Consider the following 21,985-nt stretch of genomic DNA (forward strand, 5'->3'; position numbering starts at 1 on the left):
TTCAGGCATGGGGTCCCAGCACTGGGAACAATCTTTGGCAATGTGTCCAAAACGCCCGCATGTATAACAGCGCCGTGGGTTGGGCAACTCATGGGTACTGTTGGTAACCCTTTGTCCTTGTGATGAGTCAAATCTTTAGTTGAAGGGTCGTCTTGGTTCGGTGGGCACATTGGGTCTCGGTTGAATGTAAACTCGTCAGCCAATCGGGCTGCTTGCTCTGAAGTGTCGGGCTTCTGGTCAGTTACCCTCTCTCAAATTTCTGGTGCCATCTTCACCATAAGTTGCTCAAACACGATCATGTCCCGAAGGGCAGCAGCAGAATGGGCAGCCCTACTATTGAGCCAGTGTTTGCAGTGTCTCCTGAGTTAACTGCCAAATTCTATATAGGAGACCCCCTGGCGAGACAAGGTCCGGAACTTGGTGCAATATTTCTCGGGGGGGGGGTGACTGTAAAAAGTGCCAGCAGGGTGTCCTTAATAGTTCCATAGTCCAGGCAGCATTGAGGCTCAAGTGACCGGACAACATCCCGTGCCCGACCAGTCAAACTAGTCCACAGGTTTTTAGCCCAATCAGCTGTGGGCACCTGGTGCACCATCATCAGAGTCTCAAAATCTTGCAGATGTCAATCGACTTTGGTGTTGGACTCATTAAACACTCGCACGTCTCTGTAGCGGAGCAGAGTTCCTTGTCGAAGGACTACCATGGAGGTAGGGTCCCATGCTGGCTGTAGGGGTACTGGAACTCCCAAAACTGATTCCATAACACAAGTTCTTTCCCCACTTGAGGCTCCAGGTCCCAATGCAACCAACAACTCCTGGATTCAGGTTGTGGGTGACTGGGTTGATTCCAGACTGGCACAGGATCCTTGCCCTGGCAATTCCTCTGGGTCCAGCTCAGTTTTCGTCATCCTCCACAACGTTCTGGGAATCACAACGAACTAATTCCTTGATCAAATCCGACCGAGTGTCCGTGGTCCGGTATTCAATCCGTTGAAGCTGGCACAGCTCCTGTAGTTGTTGTGTCTTGCTCAGTGGTGGTCGGACTCAGCCTCCTCACCTCGGCCGTGTCTCTGAGCACTGAACACCTTGCACTCCTGTGTCTTGGTCAGTGGTGGTCGGGCTCAGCCTCCTCACCTCGGCTGTGTCTCTGAGCGCTAAACACCTTGTACTCCTGTATCTTGCTCAGTGGTGGTCGGGCTCAGCCTCCTCACCTCGGCTGTGTCTCTGAGCGCTAAACACCTCGTACTTCTGTGTCTTGCTCAATGGTAGCTGTGTCTCTGAGCACTCTGCACCTTGTACTTCTGTGTCTTGCTAAGTGGTGGTTGGGCTCAGCCTCCTCACCTCGGCCGTGTCTGAGCACTGAACACCTTGCACTCCTGTGTCCTGTGTCTTGGTCAGTGGTGGCCGGGCTCAGCCTCCTCACCTCAGCCGTGTCTCTGAGCACTGAAAACCTTGCACTCCTGTGTCTTGGTCAGTGGTGGTTGGGCTCAGCCTCCTCACCTCGGCCATGTCTCTGAGCACTGAGCACCTTGTACTTCTGCGTCTTGCTCAATAGTGGTCGGTCTTAGCCTCCTCACCTCGGCTGTGGTCTCTGAGCACCTTGTACTTCTGTGTCTTGCTCAGTGGTGGTTGGGCTCAGCCTCCTCACCTCGGCTGTGTCTCTGAGCACTGAACACCTTGTACTTCTGTGTCTTGCTCAGTGGTGGTCGGGCTCAGCCTCCTCACCTAGGCCGTGTCTCTGAGCACATTGTACTTCTGTTTTGCTCAGTAGTGGTCGGGCTCAGCATCCTCACCTCGGCCATGGTCTCTGAGCACCTTGTACTCCTGTGTCTTGCTCAGTGGTGGTCGGGCTCGGCCTCCTCACCTCGGCTGTCTCTGAGCACTGAACACCTTGTACATGTGTCTTGCTCAGTGGTGGTCAGGCTCAGCCTCCTCACCTTGGCCGTGTCTCTGAGCATTAAGCACCTTGTACTTGTGTCTTGCTCAGTGGTGGTCGGGCTCAGCCGCCTCACCTCGGCCGTGTCTCTGAGCACCTTGTACTTCTGTGACTTGCTCAGGCTCAGCCTCCTCACCTTGGCTTTCTCTCTGAGCACTGAACATCTTGTACTTCTGTGTCTTGCTCAGTGGTGGTCAGGCTCAGCCTCCTCACCGCGGCCGTGTCTGAGCACTGAACACCTTGTACTTCTGTGTCTTGCTCAGTGGTGGTCGGGCTCAGCCTCCTCACCGCGGCAGTGTCTCTGATCTGCCTCGTCAGGGCAGAGATTTCATTTTGACCATTTACCCCAGTGTTCGGCCCCTCAGACTGCTGGATGCGACCCCCCTTTAGCTCTGTGGCCCCTGTGTCCTTCTTAGTTATAAGTCCAGGACCCGATTGGGACCTGAAATCTGCTCGGTCACATCCACCTCCACCAGGTCAGAGCCCGTGTATCCGATACCTGGGATACTCCGCAGGGTGCATCTGATCCTATACGTGACACTGCCTGCGGAGCGCTGTATCTAATCCTACCATGTGTGAAACCCCCGACCTCTTATGAGCGGATGTGTACGCTGCCGCTCAGTTACTTTCTGCAGCTTCCACTTTCTGGTTTCCTGGAAGCGTGGGCCGCTCCCCTCCCCCACCTCCGAGAAAAGAACAAATGAGAAAAACCAATGGATTGTCAGGACAGTTCCTGCGGTGCTCCTTGTCCGTGGTGCCCCCTACCCGTGCTGAGTTCCGTCCGCGGTGCTCCCTGTTCTTGTTGTGTTCCGTCCTTTCTGCGGTGCTCCCTGTTCCTGCTGCGTCCTGCCCGTGATCTGTTCTGTCCGTGTTTCATCCGTAGTGCCCTGTGCCCATGTTGCGTTCTGTCCGCGATGCCCCCTATCCGTATTTGAGTTCCGTCTGCAGTGCTCCGTTCCTTTGAATTCCATCCACTTTGCGTCTTTTCCGCGGTGCTCCGTTCCTGTTGCATCCCATCTACTTTGCATCCTTTCCGCGGTGCTCCCTGTTCTGTTCACGTTGCGTCCTTTCCGCAGTTCTCTCTGTTCCTGTTGCATCCTGCTTGCGGTGCTCCCTGTTCTTGTAGCATCCTATACGCGGTGCTCCCTGTTCCGTTCACGTCGCGCCCTTTCTGCGGTGCTCCCTGTTCCATTCCATCCGTGTTGTATCCTGCTTGCGGTGCGCCCTGTTCTTGTAGCGTCCTATACGCAGTGCTCCCTGTTCCTGTTGTGTCCTTTCTGTCCGTGGTGCTCTCTGTTCCTGTTGTTACGTCCGTGTTGCATCCTGCTTGCGGTGCGCCCTGTTCTTGTAGCATCCTAAACGCAGTGCTCCCTGTTCCTGTTGTGTCCTTTTCGTGGTGCTCTCTGTTCCTGTTGTGTTACATCCGTGTTGCCTCCTGCTTGCGGTGCTCCCTGTTGTGTCCTTTCCGCAGTACTCCCTGTTGTTCCTGTTGTGTCCTTTCCACAGTGCTCCCTGTTCCTGTTGCGTTCCGTCCATGTTGCCTCCTGCCTGCGGTGCTCCGTGTTCCTGTTGCATTCTGTCCATGTTGCCTCCTGTCTGCGGTGCTCCGTGTTCCTGTTGTGTCCTTTCCGCAGTGCTCCCTGTTCCTGTTGCGTTCCGTCCATGTTGCCTCCTGCCTGCAGTGCTCCGTGTTCCTGTTGTGTCCTTTCCACAGTGCTCCCTGTTCCTGTTGCGTTCCGTCCATGTTGCCTCCTGCCTGCAGTGCTCCGTGTTCCTGTTGTGTCCTTTCCACAGTGCTCCCTGTTCCTGTTGCGTTCCGTCTATGTTGCCTCCTGCCTGCAGTGCTCCGTGTTCCTGTTGTGTCCTTTCCGCAGTGCTCCCTGTTCCTGTTGCGTTCCGTCCATGTTGCCTCCTGCCTGCAGTGCTCCGTGTTCCTGTTGTGTCCTTTCCACAGTGCTCCCTGTTCCTGTTGCGTTCCGTCTATGTTGCCTCCTGCCTGCAGTGCTCCGTGTTCCTGTTGTGTCCTTTCCGCAGTGCTCCCTGTTCCTGTTGCGTTCCGTCCATGTTGCCTCCTGCCTGCAGTGCTCCGTGTTCCTGTTGTGTCCTTTCCACAGTGCTCCCTGTTCCTGTTGCGTTCCGTCCATGTTGCCTCCTGCCTGCAGTGCTCCGTGTTCCTGTTGTGTCCTTTCCACAGTGCTCCCTGTTCCTGTTGCATTCTGTCCATGTTGCCTCCTGCCTGCGGTGGTCCATGTTCCTGTTGTGTCCTTTCCGCAGTGCTCCCTGTTCCTGTTGCGTTTTGTCCATGTTGCCTCCTGCCTGCGGTGGTCCGTGTTCCTGTTGTGTCCTTTCCGCAGTGCTCCCTGTTCCTGTTGTGTCCTTTCCGCAGTGCTCCCTGTTCCTGTTGTGTCCTTTCCGCAGTGCTCCCTGTTCCTGTTGTGTCCTTTCCGCAGTGCTCCCTGTTCCTGTTGCATTCTGTCCATGTTGCCTCCTGCCTGCGGTGGTCCATGTTCCTGTTGTGTCCTTTCCGCAGTGCTCCCTGTTCCTGTTGCGTTCTGTCCATGTTGCCTCCTGCCTGCGGAGGTCCGTGTTCCTGTTGTGTCCTTTCCGCAGTGCTCCCTGTTCCTGTTGCGTTCTGTCCATGTTGCCTCCTGCCTGCGGAGGTCCGTGTTCCTGTTGTGTCCTTTCCGCAGTGCTCCCTGTTCCTGTTGCGTTCCGTCCATGTTGCCACCTGCCTGCGGTGCTCCGTGTTCCTGTTGTGTCCTTTCCGCAGTGCTCCCTGTTCCTGTTGCGTTCCGTCCATGTTGCCACCTGCCTGCGGTGCTCCGTGTTCCTGTTGTGTCCTTTCCGCAGTGCTCCCTGTTGCGTTCCGTCCATGTTGCCTCCTGCCTGCGGTGCTCCGTGTTGTTGTGTCCTTTCTGCAGTGCTCCGTGTTCCTGTTGTGTCCTTTCCACAGTGCTCCCTGTTCCTGTTGCGTTCCGTCCATGTTGCCACCTGCCTGCGGTGCTCCGTGTTCCTGTTGTGTCCTTTCCGCAGTGCTCCCTGTTGCGTTCCGTCCATGTTGCCTCCTGCCTGCGGTGCTCCGTGTTGTTGTGTCCTTTCTGCAGTGCTCCGTGTTCCTGTTGTGTCCTTTCCGCAGTGCTCCCTGTTCCTGTTGCGTTCCGTCCATGTTGCCTCATGCCTGCGGTGCTCCGTGTTCCTGTTGTGTCCTGCCCGTGATCTGTTCCGTCCAGTGTGTCCTATCTGTTTCGTCCGCAGTGTCCCCTGCCCGTGTTGCATTCAGTCCTCGGTGCGTCCCGTCCACTCTCCAGCCTCCTCCTCATGGGGGGGCCACACTGTCCTCCATATGAAGAGAGCTGCAGGGTAAAGCATGGCGGTGCAGAGCAACAGCCTGAGAACCAAAGACAGTGCGGTGAGCGGGTGTCTCAGAGGCTGCACACCTGTCCAGACTGATCACAGCTGAGGGTTAATTTTGCACTGATATGCAGAAACAATCACCCAGGACAGGGACATCACATCAAGGCCTGAAAGAGCCAATACTGCTCACAGCGAAGATTTGTTACAATGTGTCAGTGAAGGGAAAAGCTACAATACATGTAAAGTCCATCCAGACTGCTCACAGCTGTGGGTTTGCTGCAGAGAGCGAACACAGCCCGTGTGCAGTAACTTCTTGTCCTGCTCAGATGATCTGGTAAAATGTATCAGCGAAGGTAAATGTTGGCCTTTGCACCTGCTGTGATTGGCCTCTGGGGGGCGGAGGCCGTTTCCTCAGATGTATATTCCTGCGCCTTCTGCCTCTTGTCTGCGGTTTATAGAGCAGTCAGGGGCTGGCAGGATCTCAGAATACAGCGCCCCCGCTGGACTCTGCCGGAGTTACAGGTAACGAGCAGCTCAGAGAGAAGGTGCACAGGCCAGCGACAACCTACATGTCAGCAGTGACAGCAGCCACAGTTGTCAGATGACCGGGAAGTGACATCACAGGATTACGACACGTGGCGCAGTGCCAGGTACGGACTGGGGCTGAAATTCAGCCCTGGCACGTGAAACCACACAGGTCCAGCTGCCCCCGAGCACCAGATGGGATATATTACCAATATTACCCTGAATGGAGGAAAGGAAGATTTACTACAAGGCCAATGTCTCTAATGATCCCCGTGGCTGCTGGGTAAGTGACGGGGTCAGCGACTTTGTGCTCCGTCACAACTCTTCACAGTATGGGAGTCTTGAGAACACTGATTCTGTTAACAACATAGCAGACAAGGCGGCCCACGATGAGACAGGCCCTAATGGCATTTGCCAGATGGCCAGTCCAGCCCTGTGCAGCGCCGAGAATAGGAAAGCTGAGAGGCCGCCACTGTGAGAGCTGTGCCATCCCCTGCTGTCCTAGAAGCCTCGGGGGGGCGAAAGAGACGGGGGGGTAGGAGCGCGGGGGGACGAGACGGGGGGGGAGGAGAGCGGGGGACGAGACGGGGGGGGAGGAGAGCGGGGGACGAGACTGGGGGGGGAGGAGCGCGGGGGGACGAGACGGGGGGGGAGGAGCGCGGGGGACGAGACTGGGGGGGGAGGAGCGCGGGGGACGAGACTGGGGGGGGAGGAGCGCGGGGGACGAGACTGGGGGGGGAGGAGAGCGGGGGACGAGACTGGGGGGGGAGGAGAGCGGGGGACGAGACGGGGGGGGAGGAGAGCGGGGGACGAGACGGGGGGGGAGGAGAGCGGGGGACGAGACTGGGGGGGGAGGAGCGCGGGGGGACGAGACGGGGGGGGAGGAGCGCGGGGGGACGAGACGGGGGGGGAGGAGCGCGGGGGGACGAGACGGGGGGGGAGGAGCGCGGGGGACGAGACTGGGGGGGGAGGAGCGCGGGGGACGAGACTGGGGGGGGAGGAGAGCGGGGGACGAGACTGGGGGGGGAGGAGAGCGGGGGACGAGACTGGGGGGGGAGGAGAGCGGGGGACGAGACTGGGGGGGGAGGAGAGCGGGGGACGAGACTGGGGGGGGAGGAGAGCGGGGGACGAGACTGGGGGGGGAGGAGAGCGGGGGACGAGACTGGGGGGGGAGGAGAGCGGGGGACGAGACTGGGGGGGGAGGAGAGCGGGGGACGAGACTGGGGGGGGAGGAGAGCGGGGGACGAGACTGGGGGGGGAGGAGAGCGGGGGACGAGACTGGGGGGGGAGGAGAGCGGGGGACGAGACTGGGGGGGGGGAGAGCGGGGGACGAGACTGGGGGGGGGGAGAGCGGGGGACGAGACTGGGGGGGGGGAGAGCGGGGGACGAGACTGGGGGGGGGGAGAGCGGGGGACGAGACTGGGGGGGGGGGGAGAGCGGGGGACGAGACTGGGGGGGGGGAGGAGAGCGGGGGACGAGACTGGGGGGGGGGAGGAGAGCGGGGGACGAGACTGGGGGGGGGGAGGAGAGCGGGGGACGAGACTGGGGGGGGGGAGGAGAGCGGGGGACGAGACTGGGGGGGGGAGGAGAGCGGGGGACGAGACTGGGGGGGAGGAGGAGCGCGGGGGACGAGACTGGGGGGGGGAGGAGAGCGGGGGACGAGACTGGGGGGGGGAGGAGAGCGGGGGACGAGACTGGGGGGGGAGGAGAGCGGGGGACGAGACTGGGGGGGGAGGAGAGCGGGGGACGAGACTGGGGGGGGAGGAGAGCGGGGGACGAGACTGGGGGGGGAGGAGCGCGGAGGACGAGACTGGGGGGGGAGGAGCGCGGAGGACGAGACTGGGGGGGGGGGGCGCGGGGGACGAGACTGGGGGAGGGGGCGCGGGGGACGAGACTGGGGGGGGGGAGAGCGGGGGACGAGACTGGGGGGGGGAGAGCGGGGGACGAGACGGGGGGGAGGAGAGCGGGGGACGAGACTGGGGGGGGAGGAGAGCGGGGGACGAGACTGGGGGGGGGGGAGGAGAGCGGGGGACGAGACTGGGGGGGAGGAGGAGCGCGGGGGACGAGACTGGGGGGGGAGGAGAGCGGGGGACGAGACTGGGGGGGGAGGAGAGCGGGGGACGAGACTGGGGGGGGAGGAGAGCGGGGGACGAGACTGGGGGGGGAGGAGAGCGGGGGACACGAGACTGGGGGGGGAGGAGAGCGGGGGACACGAGACTGGGGGGGGAGGAGAGCGGGGGACACGAGACTGGGGGGGGAGGAGAGCGGGGGACACGAGACTGGGGGGGGAGGAGAGCGGGGGACACGAGACTGGGGGGGGAGGAGCGCGGGGGACGAGACTGGGGGGGGGGCGCGGGGGACGAGACGGGGGGGGGGAGGAGAGCGGGGGACGAGACGGGGGGGGAGGAGAGCGGGGGACGAGACTGGGGGGGGAGGAGAGCGGGGGACGAGACTGGGGGGGGAGGAGAGCGGGGGACGAGACTGGGGGGGGGGGGAGCGCGGGGGACAGGGGGAGGGGGAGCGCGGGGGACAGGGGGAGGAGGAGCGCGGGGGACGAGACTGGGGGGGGGGAGGAGGAGCGCGGGGGACGAGACTGGGGGGGGGAGGAGGAGCGCGGGGGACGAGACTGGGGGGGGGAGGAGAGCGGGGGACGAGACTGGGGGGGGAGGAGAGCGGGGGACACGAGACTGGGGGGGGAGGAGAGCGGGGGACACGAGACTGGGGGGGGAGGAGAGCGGGGGACGAGACTGGGGGGGGGAGGAGGAGCGCGGGGGACGAGACTGGGGGGGGGAGGAGAGCGGGGGACGAGACTGGGGGGGGAGGAGAGCGGGGGACACGAGACTGGGGGGGGAGGAGAGCGGGGGACGAGACTGGGGGGGGAGGAGAGCGGGGGACGAGACTGGGGGGGGAGGAGAGCGGGGGACACGAGACTGGGGGGGGAGGAGAGCGGGGGACACGAGACTGGGGGGGGAGGAGAGCGGGGGACACGAGACTGGGGGGGGAGGAGAGCGGGGGACACGAGACTGGGGGGGGAGGAGAGCGGGGGACACGAGACTGGGGGAGGAGGAGCGCGGGGGACGAGACTGGGGGGGGGGCGCGGGGGACGAGACGGGGGGGGGGAGGAGAGCGGGGGACGAGACGGGGGGGGAGGAGAGCGGGGGACGAGACTGGGGGGGGAGGAGAGCGGGGGACGAGACTGGGGGGGGAGGAGAGCGGGGGACGAGACTGGGGGGGGGGGGAGCGCGGGGGACAGGGGGAGGGGGAGCGCGGGGGACAGGGGGAGGAGGAGCGCGGGGGACGAGACTGGGGGGGGGAGGAGGAGCGCGGGGGACGAGACTGGGGGGGGGAGGAGGAGCGCGGGGGACGAGACTGGGGGGGGGAGGAGGAGCGCGGGGGACGAGACTGGGGGGGGGAGGAGGAGCGCGGGGGACGAGACTGGGGGGGGGAGGAGGAGCGCGGGGGACGAGACTGGGGGGGGGAGGAGGAGCGCGGGGGACGAGACTGGGGGGGAGGAGGAGCGCGGGGGACGAGACTGGGGGGGGAGGAGGAGCGCGGGGGACGAGACTGGGGGGGAGGAGGAGCGCGGGGGACGAGACTGGGGGGGGAGGAGGAGCGCGGGGGACGAGACTGGGGGGGGAGGAGGAGCGCGGGGGACGAGACTGGGGGGGGAGGAGGAGCGCGGGGGACGAGACTGGGGGGGGAGGAGGAGCGCGGGGGACGAGACTGGGGGGGGGAGGAGGAGCGCGGGGGACGAGACTGGGGGGGGGAGGAGGAGCGCGGGGGACGAGACTGGGGGGGGGAGGAGGAGCGCGGGGGACGAGACTGGGGGGGGGAGGAGGAGCGCGGGGGACGAGACTGGGGGGGGGAGGAGGAGCGCGGGGGACGAGACTGGGGGGGGGAGGAGGAGCGCGGGGGACGAGACTGGGGGGGGGAGGAGGAGCGCGGGGGACGAGACTGGGGGGGGGAGGAGGAGCGCGGGGGACGAGACTGGGGGGGGGAGGAGGAGCGCGGGGGACGAGACTGGGGGGGGGAGGAGGAGCGCGGGGGACGAGACTGGGGGGGGAGGAGGAGCGCGGGGGACGAGACTGGGGGGGGAGGAGGAGCGCGGGGGACGAGACTGGGGGGGGAGGAGGAGCGCGGGGGACGAGACTGGGGGGGGAGGAGGAGCGCGGGGGACGAGACTGGGGGGGGAGGAGGAGCGCGGGGGACGAGACTGGGGGGGGAGGAGGAGCGCGGGGGACGAGACTGGGGGGGGAGGAGGAGCGCGGGGGACGAGACTGGGGGGGGAGGAGGAGCGCGGGGGACGAGACTGGGGGGGGAGGAGGAGCGCGGGGGACGAGACTGGGGGGGGAGGTGGAGCGCGGGGGACGAGACTGGGGGGGGAGGTGGAGCGCGGGGGACGAGACTGGGGGGGGAGTGGGAGCGCGGGGGACGAGACTGGGGGGGGAGTGGGAGCGCGGGGGACGAGACTGGGGGGGGAGTGGGAGCGCGGGGGACGAGACTGGGGGGGGAGTGGGAGCGCGGGGGACGAGACTGGGGGGGGAGTGGGAGCGCGGGGGACGAGACTGGGGGGGAGGGGGAGCGCGGGGGACGAGACTGGGGGGGGAGGGGGAGCGCGGGGGACGAGACTGGGGGGGGAGGAGGAGCGCGGGGGACGAGACTGGGGGGGGAGGAGGAGCGCGGGGGACGAGACTGGGGGGGGAGGAGGAGCGCGGGGGACGAGACTGGGGGGGGAGGAGGAGCGCGGGGGACGAGACTGGGGGGGGAGGAGGAGCGCGGGGGACGAGACTGGGGGGGGAGGAGGAGCGCGGGGGACGAGACTGGGGGGGGAGGAGGAGCGCGGGGGACGAGACTGGGGGGGGAGGAGGAGCGCGGGGGACGAGACTGGGGGGGGAGGAGGAGCGCGGGGGACGAGACTGGGGGGGGAGGAGGAGCGCGGGGGACGAGACTGGGGGGGGAGGAGGAGCGCGGGGGACGAGACTGGGGGGGGAGGAGGAGCGCGGGGGACGAGACTGGGGGGGGAGGAGGAGCGCGGGGGACGAGACTGGGGGGGGAGGAGGAGCGCGGGGGACGAGACTGGGGGGGGGGAGGAGGAGCGCGGGGGACGAGACTGGGGGGGGGGAGGAGGAGCGCGGGGGACGAGACTGGGGGGGGAGGAGGAGCGCGGGGGACGAGACTGGGGGGGGGGGGGGGAGGAGGAGCGCGGGGGACGAGACTGGGGGGGGGGGGGGAGGAGGAGCGCGGGGGACGAGACTGGGGGGGGGGGGGAGGAGGAGCGCGGGGGACGAGATGGGGGAGGGGGGGGGGCGAGACCGCCGGGGGGGCGGGAGGGAGGAGCGCGGAGGAGAGCAGTAGAGAGATTGGAGGAAATGGGGGGGGGGAAGAGAGCCTGAGGGGGGGCAGGGGAGAGCCTGGGAGACAGGGGAGTGCCTGGGGGGGAGAGACGGGGGGAAGAGACGGGAGGCGCTGAGAAGAGGCAGGGGGAGGTGCAACAGAGGACAGACAAGAGAGGCACAGCCAGAGCTCAGCGTTTATTTCCTAATAGAACAGATACAGCAGAGTGGACGTGTCACCCAGGATTGGTGGCGGTGCCAGGATGAGCAGGGGTGGGACAATAACTGACCCCACCCCACAGGAACCCATCATGTGATCACTAAAGGAGGAGAATCCTGATGAAGGTTACAGAAAATAACATAGAAAGGCACTTCGCAAACCGCATGTAATTAAAGGGGGCACACTACATCTAACTGACTCCGCCTACAATCCGTCTTGTTGGAATATGACAGTAGAGAGAGGCCCTTTAAGAGAAGTCTTTAGTGAGCCTTAAAGCTGCAGATGCCATGTGACCTGCAGGTATTATGGGTAACGTGGGGTGGGAAGTGACGAAGAATACCACCCAGAATGAGAGCTGTAGTATCTGGACTTCCCCTTTAAGACGTCTGCTATGACAGGGTGCCTGTATAAAGACCAGGTGGGAGGGTTATTACAGAGCATGCTGGGATTGCCGCAGCCATTAATAAGAGTCGTTGGTTCCTCGCTGGTCACACAAGATGGCATCGATTACGTGATCCATGAGGGGTCACTGTCCGAAAGTGAAAGACCAGAGCCCCATCCTAGAATTTACTCCGCAAGGTCCATGTCTTCATACTTAGTGTTTCAGGGCCCAGGTCTATCATGTGCAGTCAGGAGGGCAGCGTGGGGGCCGGACTCAGCAGATCAGCCGCTCGTGGAGTTGGTAGAGCTGCTCAGGGGTGAGGACCAGGCGATGGATCTGCCCCTGACCCGGCTGGCAGGGGAGCGTCACCTTCCCGATGAACACCGTGTCTACCGCCTTCTCTTCTTTGGCCTGAAGAGTTATAATGTCGAGAGTAATTATAGGACCACTACATGGAGGAGCAGTGCGCCGACCACTTCATGCCCCCCGCCGACTCCTGGAGAAGAAATCCCTCCACCAACCCCTGCAGGAGAGATGCCCCCCGCCAACCCCTGCAGAAGCAATCCCCCCCAGGAGAGGTGTACCCACCAACCCCTGCATAAGCAATCCCCCCGCAGACCCCTGCAGGAAAGGTGCACCCACCAACCCCTGCAGAAGCAATCCCCCCACCAAACCCTGGAGAGATGCCCCCTGCAGGAGAGATGCCCCCCGCCAACCCCTGCAGAAGAAATCCCCCCCGCAGGAGAGGTGTACCCACCAACCCCTGCATAAGCAATCCCCCCGCAGACCCCTGCAGGAAAGGTGCACCCACCAACCCCTGCAGAAGCAATCCCCGCACCAAACCCTGGAGAGATGCCCCCTGCAGGAGAGATGCCCCCCGCCAACCCCTGCAGAAGCAATCCCCCCGCAGGTGAGGTGCACCCACCAACCCCTACAGGAGCAATCCCCCCCACAGACCCCTGCAGAAGAGGTGCACCCATCAACCCGTGCAGAAGCAATCCCCCCCACCAACCCCTGCAGGAGCAGTCCCCCCACCAACCCTGCAGGAGCAATCCCCCCCCACAGACCCCTGCAGAAGAGGTGCACCCATCAACCCGTGCAGAAGCAATCCCCCCCACCAACCCCTGCAGGAGCAGTCCCCCCACCAACCCTGCAGGAGCAATCCCCCCACCAACCCCTGCAGAAGCAATCCCTCCATCAACCCTGCAGGAGAGATGCCCCTCACCAACCCCTGCAGAAGCAATCCCCCCACCAACCCCGCAGGAGATGCCCCCCGCTGACCCCTGCAGAAGCAATCCCCCCCCTTTGACCCCTTGCAGGAGAGTTGCCCCTTGCCGACCCCTGCTGGAAAGATGCCACCCCAGCCAACCATGCATGAGGGATGCCCCCGCCGACCCCTGCACAGTCACATGTAGGAGTGGAACCACGCGCCGACCCCCACACCGTCACATGCTGCTTATCACCTTTATGAAGTCGGATGATGGGAACGTGGCAAAATCTGTCAGGACGTTGGCTCCCGGAACCTGCGAGACCGTCTCCTTCAGAACTTCATCCTATCAATACAACAGCGATACAAGCACTGATGTCATCGGCAGGACAACACCGCGCCACCAGAAAACACTGCGCCATCGCCACAGGACAACACCCAGGCACCAGGATGACACTGCCATCGCTACCAGGACATGATATCACGCCATCGCCACCAGGATGACATCACCCACAGGACATGATCTCACCATCACGATGACATCACAAGCAGGATGACATCAGGCTGACACCAACCTTTAGCTTGTCGATCGTGTCGCTCAGCGTCTGTAGCCGGGCGGTCTGCTCCAGAAGCTGGGTCGCAGGGTTACCTGTAGGTGGAGAAGTGAGCACATGAATGCGGATCTATGCCCCCGGCCACTCTTCCCTCCCCGAGAGCAGCACTTACCGCCCTTCTTGTGTGTGATGTCCACCACCTTGGAGTTGGCGCTCATCTGCTGCAGGGTGTCCAGCAGCTGGCTGGTCTTGCGGTACAGCGTGCCGCTCATGGCCTCTTGCCGGTCTTTCGGGAGGGTCAGTTTGGAGACATTCAGTGGAGGCAGTAGAGACAGCTCCTCCTTTATGTGTTTAGCCTGGGAGAAGGGCAGAACAAAGATATGGCTATTATCAGCTCAGTGCGTACAAGAGGAGAAGAGCGAGGCGAGAGGAGGAGAAGGGCGGGGCGAGAGGAGGAGAAGGGCGGGGCGAGAGGAGGAGAAGGGCGGGGCGAGAGGAGGAGAAGGGCGGGGCGAGAGGAGGAGAGCGGGGCGAGAGGAGGAGAAGAGCGGGGCGAGAGGAGGAGAAGAGCGGGGCGGGGCGAGAGGAGGAGAAGAGCGGGGCGGGGCGAGAGGAGGAGAAGAGCGGGGCGGGGCGAGAGGAGGAGAAGAGCGGGGCGGGGCGAGAGGAGGAGAAGAGCGGGGCGGGGCGAGAGGAGGAGAAGAGCGGGGCGGGGCGAGAGGAGGAGAAGAGCGGGGCGGGGCGAGAGGAGGAGAAGAGCGGGGCGGGGCGAGAGGAGGAGAAGAGCGGGGCGGGGCGAGAGGAGGAGAAGAGCGGGGCGGGGCGAGAGGAGGAGAAGAGCGGGGCGGGGCGAGAGGAGGAGAAGAGCGGGGCGGGGCGAGAGGAGGAGAAGAGCGGGGCGGGGCGAGAGGAGGAGAAGAGCGGGGCGGGGCGAGAGGAGGAGAAGAGCGGGGCGGGGCGAGAGGAGGAGAAGAGCGGGGCGGGGCGAGAGAAGAGCAGTACAGGAGGAAAGAGCGGTCCAGCCCCCCGCTGTGTCTCCAGCTCCTCCCCCAGCCCCCCGCTGTGTCTCCAGCTCCTCCCCCAGCCCCCCGCTGTGTCTCCAGCTCCTCCCCCAGCCCCCCGCTGTGTCTCCAGCTCCTCCCCCAGCCCCCCGCTGTGTCTCCAGCTCCTCCCCCAGCCCCCCGCTGTGTCTCCAGCTCCTCCCCCAGCCCCCCCGCTGTGTCTCCAGCTCCTCCCCCAGCCCCCCGCTGTGTCTCCAGCTCCTCCCCAGCCCCCCGCTGTGTCTCCAGCTCCTTCCCGCTCATCCTCACATTGCTCCAGCACCCACCTTCAGCCGGTTGTTCTCATGCTTCAGGTGCTTCATGGAGAAGCGCAGGGTATCGATCTGTTGCAGCAACAGGGGCGAGTCCTTCACCTGCACTGGCCCAGATCCATTCAGCAATGACTGGCCGGCCGGAACACCTGGCACAGGACAAAAAGCAATCAGAGGGATGGGAACAGTCAGCAGCAAGGCGAGGCTACACTTCCGGCACATGCAGGTCTGGTTCCTAGGGGCGCCACTGACTGCAGCAGAGACTCCAGCACACAGGATGAATAGACCGGACTCAGCAGGGGTGCTGCATGCACAATACGGGCAGAATGGAACATACACACTGTGACGACCAAGCAGCTCTGCGCATTACAGCAGCTCCGGTCTATCTACAGGAAACGCCCAGAGGAGTTCCACAGCTCTTGTGCTCTACACATATCCGATGCTGCAACCACAGCAAAATACATTGTTGTACTCCAAGCACACCAAAAGCAGCAGCAGGAAAAGGGAAGTGATAAGGGCAGCTCTGGATGTGACGAAGAGAATGAAGGCAGCTCTGGGTGTGACTGGAGTAGAGCAGTAAGTGCAGCTCTAGATGTGACTAGCAGGTGGGCATTTCCCTCCTTGTGGACACAGCTCTTTATACGGCGACCACCTGCGCGGGGGGGGGGGGGGGGCAGACACAATGATGCATGCGCAGCGCGCGGTACTGTACCTCTCTGCTCCTCCTCTATCATGTGCAGAGAAGGAAGGAGCATACGCCGCGGGAGGTCAGCGGGTGACAGGGAGAGAAAGGTGGTCATTAAGAGGCGGAGTCATCACAACCCCCGCCCCTATCATTACTCCCCAGCGCGGCTCCTACCTCCAGACACGCCGGACATGATGGAGGACACCGGGGATCCGCGCAGACCCTCAATTGTGCGCTTGGACTGGTTGCTGAGCCGCTGGCGGAGCTCGGCCTTCTCGGACTCCAGCTGGTCGATGTCGGCCTGTAGGGCGTCCATGGTCTCCTCAAACTCCCTGCACACAGGACCACCCGTCAGTGCAATACCGCACAGCACACGGCCAGCATCACCCCCTGCCCCCACCACATCGCCAACATCATCCCCTGCCCCCACCACGCCGCCAACCCCTTCCCCCGCCCTACCCACATTGTGCCACGACCCCCTGCACCACCACCAATAAGGCCATCGTCTCACTTCTCCTTCTTCCTCAGCAGTGTCTGCGTCTCCTCCAGCTTTGTCTGGATCTTTTCCACCCGATCGTCGGCCTCCTTAGAGGCGCTATCCAACTTCTTCTCCAGAAGACTGAGCCGCACGTTGGCTTCACTCAGCTCTTCGCCCTGAGCAAAGACACAAGAGACAGCGTTACCTGGCTCCGCAGCGCACCGTGGGACGGGGCCCGCCTGGCTCCGCAGCGCACGGCTCCGCAGCACACCGTGGGACGGGCCGCCCGGCTCCGCAGCGCACCACGGGAGGGGTTACTGTTTTGGAGTCACCTTTATCTTCAGAGATTTCTTTAACTCCTTAATGACCGTCTCTCTGTCTTCTAACTTCAATCCTAATCCTTCGGCGTCCGTGATCTCGGCTCGTAGGGCGGCCGCTCGCTGCTCCACTGGTGGAGGAGACTGGAAAGAGACCACATGATTTGTGAGTGATGTCCCATGAAAAGCCCCTCCTATCAGACTCCATGCCCTATAAGCCCCTCACAGCATACCCTACAATAAGCCCCGTCCAGCAGACTCTCTGTACTATAAGCCCCTCCCAGCAGACTTCCCACACCCATGACAAGCTCCTCCCAGCAGACTCCATATCCTATAAGCTCTTCCCAGCAGACTCCCTGTCCTATACGTCAGCAGCCACCCTTCACCTTGCTCTGCGGCTTCTCGGCGTCGTACTCTCCCTCCTGCATGGCGGTGGCCATCTTGTTCATGGTGGCGATCAGGATGGCGCAGGACTGGCGGAGGCACTCGTATGGGCTGCTTCCCTGCATGCCGTAAATCTACAGACGACAGATCAGAGGCCGTCAGATTCCATGGTGCAGACACCGCTCCTCCCGCAGCCGGAGCAGCTTCCCTCACCTGATCCACAGCTTTGAAGGCCACGTCCTCCAGTCTCAGGGCCTGTAGCCCCTCGCTCTCCCCTAGAGGGGCAATCATCTGTGCCCCCGCGGCCGCAACCTCCTGGAACACCGCCACCACGCACTTCAGGTGTTTACGGCAGTCTAAGAGAATCTCTGACACCTGCGGGACAATAGCCAGATGATGGGAGTTATGCCAGGACCATCATTCACCGCGCACCATGCCAGCACCGCACTCACCTGTGGCCCAAAGCTGAGCGCCGCCGGGATCCCTGCCGCCTCCGTGCCCGGCATCCGCCGACGGATCTTCTTACAGAACTGCCGGATGTCGCTGCACGACGTCTCCAGATCCTTCAGCAGGACGGCGAAGTCCGAGGTCTCCTGCCCGAGCTGTCAATAATGGGGGGGAGAGTAGTACTAGTGAGTGCAGCAAGAGGAGGATGATGGGTGTAGTAACAGAGTAGAGGGGATGATGGGGGCAGTAGTAGTGGTGGATGTAGCAGTGGGGAAGATGGGTGCAGTAGTAGTGGATGGATGGATCAGAAAGTATGATGGGGGCAGTAGTAGTGGTGGATGAAGCAGTGGGGATGATGGGGGCAGTAGTAGTGGTGGATGTAGCAGTGGGGATGATGGGGGCAGTAGTAGTGGTGGATGTAGTAGTGGGGATGATGGGGGCAGTAGTAGTGGTGGATGTAGCAGTGGGGATGATGGGGGCAGTAGTAGTGGTGGATGAAGCAGTGGGGATGATGGGGGCAGTAGTAGTGGTGGATGTAGCAGTGGGGATGATGGGGGCAGTAGTAGTGGTGGATGTAGTAGTGGGGATGATGGGGGCAGTAGTAGTGGTGGATGTAGCAGTGGGGAAGATGGGGCAGTAGTAGTAGTGCATGTAGCAGTGGGGAAGATGGGGCAGTAGTAGTGGTGGATGTAGCAGTGGGGATGATGGGGCAGTAGTAGTGGTGGATGTAGTAGTGGGGATGATGGGTGCAGTAGTAGTGGTGGATGTAGCAGTGGGGATGATGGGGGCAGTAGTAATAGTGGTGGATGTAGCAGTGGGGATCATGGGTGCAGTAGTAGTGGTGGATGTAGCAGTGGGGATGATGGGGCAGTAGTAGTAGTGGTGGTATTGTAGCAGTGGGGATGATGGGGGCAGTAGTAGTGGTGGATGTAGTAGTGGGGATGATGGGGGCAGTAGTAGTGGTGGATGTAGCAGTGGGGATGATGGGGCAGTAGTAGTGGTGGATGTAGCTGTGGGGATGATGGTGCAGTAGTAGTGGTGGATGTAGCAGTGGGGATGATGGGTGCAGTAGTAGTGGTGGATGTAGCAGTGGGGATGATGGAGGCAGTAGTAGTGGTGGATGTAGCAGTGGGGATGATTGGGGCAGTAGTAGTGGTGGATGTACCAGTGTGGAAGATGGGGGCAGTAGTAGTGATGGATGAAGCAGTGGGGATGATGGGGGCAGTAGTAGTGGTGGATGTAGCAGTGGGGATGATGGGGGCAGAAGTAGTGGTGGATGTAGTAGTGGGGATGATGGGGGCAGTAGTAGTGGTGGATGTAGCAGTGGGGAAGATGGGGCAGTAGTAGTAGTGCATGTAGCAGTGGGGAAGATGGGGCAGTAGTAGTGGTGGATGTAGCAGTGGGGATGATGGGTGCAGTAGTAGTGGTGGATGTAGCAGTGGGGATGATGGAGGCAGTAGTAGTGGTGGATGTAGCAGTGGGGATGATTGGGGCAGTAGTAGTGGTGGATGTACCAGTGTGGAAGATGGGGGCAGTAGTAGTGATGGATGAAGCAGTGGGGATGATGGGGGCAGTAGTAGTGGTGGATGTAGCAGTGGGGATGATGGGGGCAGAAGTAGTGGTGGATGTAGTAGTGGGGATGATGGGGGCAGTAGTAGTGGTGGATGTAGCAGTGGGGAAGATGGGGCAGTAGTAGTGCATGTAGCAGTGGGGAAGATGGGGCAGTAGTAGTGGTGGATGTAGCAGTGGGGATTATGGGGGCAGTAGTAGTGGTGGATGTAGCAGTGGGGATGATTGGGGCAGTAGTAGTGGTGGATGTACCAGTGTGGAAGATGGGGGCAGTAGTAGTGATGGATGAAGCAGTGGGGATGATGGGGGCAGTAGTAGTGGTGGATGTAGCAGTGGGGATGATGGGGGCAGAAGTAGTGGTGGATGTAGTAGTGGGGATGATGGGGGCAGTAGTAGTGGTGGATGTAGCAGTGGGGAAGATGGGGCAGTAGTAGTAGTGCATGTAGCAGTGGGGAAGATGGGGCAGTAGTAGTAGTGGTGGATGTAGCAGTGGGGATGATGGGGGCAGTAGTAGTGGTGGATGTAGCAGTGGGGATGATGGGGGCAGTAGTAGTGGTGGATGTAGCAGTGGGGATGATGGGGGCAGTAGTAGTGGTGGATGTAGCAGTGGGGATGATGGGTGCAGTAGTAGTGGTGGATGTAGCAGTGGGGATGATGGGTGCAGTAGTAGTGGTGGATGTAGCAGTGGGGATGATGGGGGCAGTAGTAGTGGTGGATGTAGCAGTGGGGATGATGGGGCAATAGTAGTAGTGGTGGATGTAGCAGTGGGGATTATGGGGGCAGTAGTAGTGGTGGATGTAGCAGTGGGGATTATGGGGGCAGTAGTAGTGGTGGATGTAGCAGTGGGGATGATGGGGCAGTAGTAGTAGTGGTGGATGTAGCAGTGGGGATGATGGGGGCAGTAGTAGTGGTGGATGTAGCAGTGGGGATGATGGGGGCAGTAGTAGTGGTGGATGTAGCAGTGGGGATGATGGGGCAGTAGTAGTGGTGGATGTAGCAGTGGGGATGATGGGGCAGTAGTAGTAGTGGTGGATGTAGCAGTGGGGATGATGGGGGCAGTAGTAGTGGTGGATGTAGCAGTGGGGATGATGGGGGCAGTAGTAGTGGTGGATGTAGCAGTGGGGATGATGGGGGCAGTAGTAGTGGTGGATGTAGCAGTGGGGATGATGGGTGCAGTAGTAGTGGTGGATGTAGCAGTGGGGATGATGGGGGCAGTAGTAGTGGTGGATGTAGCAGTGGGGATGATGGGGCAGTAGTAGTAGTGGTGGATGTAGCAGTGGGGATTATGGGGGCAGTAGTAGTGGTGGATGTAGCAGTGGGGATTATGGGGGCAGTAGTAGTGGTGGATGTAGCAGTGGGGATGATGGGGCAGTAGTAGTAGTGGTGGATGTAGCAGTGGGGATGATGGGGGCAGTAGTAGTGGTGGATGTAGCAGTGGGGATGATGGGGGCAGTAGTAGTGGTGGATGTAGCAGTGGGGAAGATGGGGCAGTAGTAGTGGTGGATGTAGCAGTGGGGATGATGGGGCAGTAGTAGTAGTGGTGGATGTAGCAGTGGGGATGATGGGGGCAGTAGTAGTGGTGGATGTAGCAGTGGGGATGATGGGGGCAGTAGTAGTGGTGGATGTAGCAGTGGGGATGATGGGGGCAGTAGTAGTGGTGGATGTAGCAGTGGGGATGATGGGTGCAGTAGTAGTGGTGGATGTAGCAGTGGGGATGATGGGTGCAGTAGTAGTGGTGGATGTAGCAGTGGGGATGATGGGGGCAGTAGTAGTGGTGGATGTAGCAGTGGGGATGATGGGGCAGTAGTAGTAGTGGTGGATGTAGCAGTGGGGATTATGGGGGCAGTAGTAGTGGTGGATGTAGCAGTGGGGATTATGGGGGCAGTAGTAGTGGTGGATGTAGCAGTGGGGATGATGGGGGCAGTAGTAGTGGTGGATGTAGCAGTGGGGATGATGGGGGCAGTAGTAGTGGTGGATGTAGTAGTGGGGATGATGGGGGCAGTAGTAGTGGTGGATGTAGCAGTGGGGATGATGGGGGCAGTAGTATTGGTGGATGTAGCAGCGGGGATGATGGGGCAGTAGTAGTAGTGGTGGATGTAGCAGTGGGGAAGATGGGGCAGTAGTAGTAGTGGTGGATGTAGCAGTGGGGATGATGGGTGCAGTAGTAGTGGTGGATGTAGCAGTGGGGATGATGGGGGCAGTAGTAGTGGTAGATGTAGCAGTGGGGATGATTGGGGCAGTAGTAGTGGTGGATGTAGCAGTGGGGATGATGGGGGCAGTAGTAGTGGTGGATGTACCAGTGTGGAAGATGGGGGCAGTAGTAGTGGTGGATGTAGCAGTGGGGATGATGGGGGCAGTAGTAGTGGTGGATGTACCAGTGTGGAAGATGGGGGCAGTAGTAGTGGTGGATGTAGCAGTGTGGAAGATGGGGGCAGTAGTAGTGGTGGATGTAGCTGTGGGGATGATGGAGCAGTAGTAGTGGTGGATGTAGCAGTGGGGATGATGGGGCAGTAGTAGTAGTGGTGGATGTAGCAGTGGGGATGATGGGGGCAGTAGTAGTGGTGGATGTAGCTGTGGGGATGATGGAGCAGTAGTAGTGGTGGATGTAGCAGTGGGGATGATGGGGCAGTAGTAGTAGTGGTGGATGTAGCAGTGGGGATGATGGGGGCAGTAGTAGTGGTGGATGTAGCAGTGGGGATTATGGGGGCAGTAGTAGTGGTGGATGTAGCAGTGGGGATGATGGGGGCAGTAGTAGTGGTGGATGTAGCAGTGGGGATGATGGGGGCAGTAGTAGTGGTGGATGTAGCAGTGGGGATGATGGGGGCAGTAGTAGTGGTGGATGTAGCAGTGGGGATGATTGGGGCAGTAGTAGTAGTGGTGGATGTACCAGTGTGGAAGATGGGGGCAGTAGTAGTGGTGGATGTACCAGTGTGGAAGATGGGGGCAGTAGTAGTGGTGGATGTAGCAGTGGGGATGATGGGGGCAGTAGTAGTGGTGGATGTAGCAGTGGGGATGATGGGGGCAGTAGTAGTAGTGGATGTAGCAGTGGGGATGACGGGGCAGTAGTAGTGGTGGATGTAGCAGTGGGGATGATGGAGCAGTAGTAGTGGTGGATGTAGCAGTGGGGATGATGGAGGCAGTAGTAGTGGTGGATGTAGCAGTGGGGATGATGGGGCAGTAGTAGTGGTGGATGTAGCAGCGGGGATGATGGGGGCAGTAGTAGCGGTGGATGTAGCAGCGGGGATGATGGGGCAGTAGTAGTGGTGAATGTAGCAGCGGGGAT

General features: G+C 61.7%; 1 protein-coding gene across 5 annotated transcripts in view; it reads right to left on the reverse strand.

Annotated features, from left to right (window-relative positions):
• Nucleotides 1-11,332: 11,332 nt before the first annotated feature.
• The window catches only part of DCTN1 (dynactin subunit 1), a 72,907-nt gene continuing 62,254 nt past the window's right edge, over nucleotides 11,333-21,985 (reverse strand). For 3 of the 5 annotated variants that reach the window (XM_073562872.1, XM_073562870.1, XM_073562873.1), the window contains 11 exons: nucleotides 17,139-17,288; nucleotides 16,900-17,061; nucleotides 16,689-16,820; nucleotides 16,318-16,446; nucleotides 16,019-16,161; nucleotides 15,682-15,839; nucleotides 14,838-14,971; nucleotides 13,683-13,866; nucleotides 13,532-13,605; nucleotides 13,213-13,302; nucleotides 11,333-12,160 (listed from right to left, as the gene is read on the reverse strand). In XM_073562872.1, the coding sequence (XP_073418973.1) occupies nucleotides 12,023-12,160; nucleotides 13,213-13,302; nucleotides 13,532-13,605; nucleotides 13,683-13,866; nucleotides 14,838-14,971; nucleotides 15,682-15,839; nucleotides 16,019-16,161; nucleotides 16,318-16,446; nucleotides 16,689-16,820; nucleotides 16,900-17,061; nucleotides 17,139-17,288 (1,494 nt within the window). In that variant the 3' untranslated portion in view covers nucleotides 11,333-12,022. Of the gene's footprint in view, nucleotides 12,161-13,212; nucleotides 13,303-13,531; nucleotides 13,606-13,682; nucleotides 13,867-14,837; nucleotides 14,972-15,534; nucleotides 15,550-15,681; nucleotides 15,840-16,018; nucleotides 16,162-16,317; nucleotides 16,447-16,688; nucleotides 16,821-16,899; nucleotides 17,062-17,138; nucleotides 17,289-21,985 lie in introns of all 5 variants that reach the window. The other 2 variants (XM_073562871.1, XM_073562869.1) reach the window with 1 other exon arrangement.

The sequence above is a fragment of the Dendrobates tinctorius genome, unplaced genomic scaffold (genome assembly GCF_039654945.1).
Source record: "Dendrobates tinctorius isolate UK_male_01 unplaced genomic scaffold, ASM3965494v1 ptg000367l, whole genome shotgun sequence".
Classification (NCBI taxonomy): Eukaryota; Metazoa; Chordata; class Amphibia; order Anura; family Dendrobatidae; genus Dendrobates; species Dendrobates tinctorius.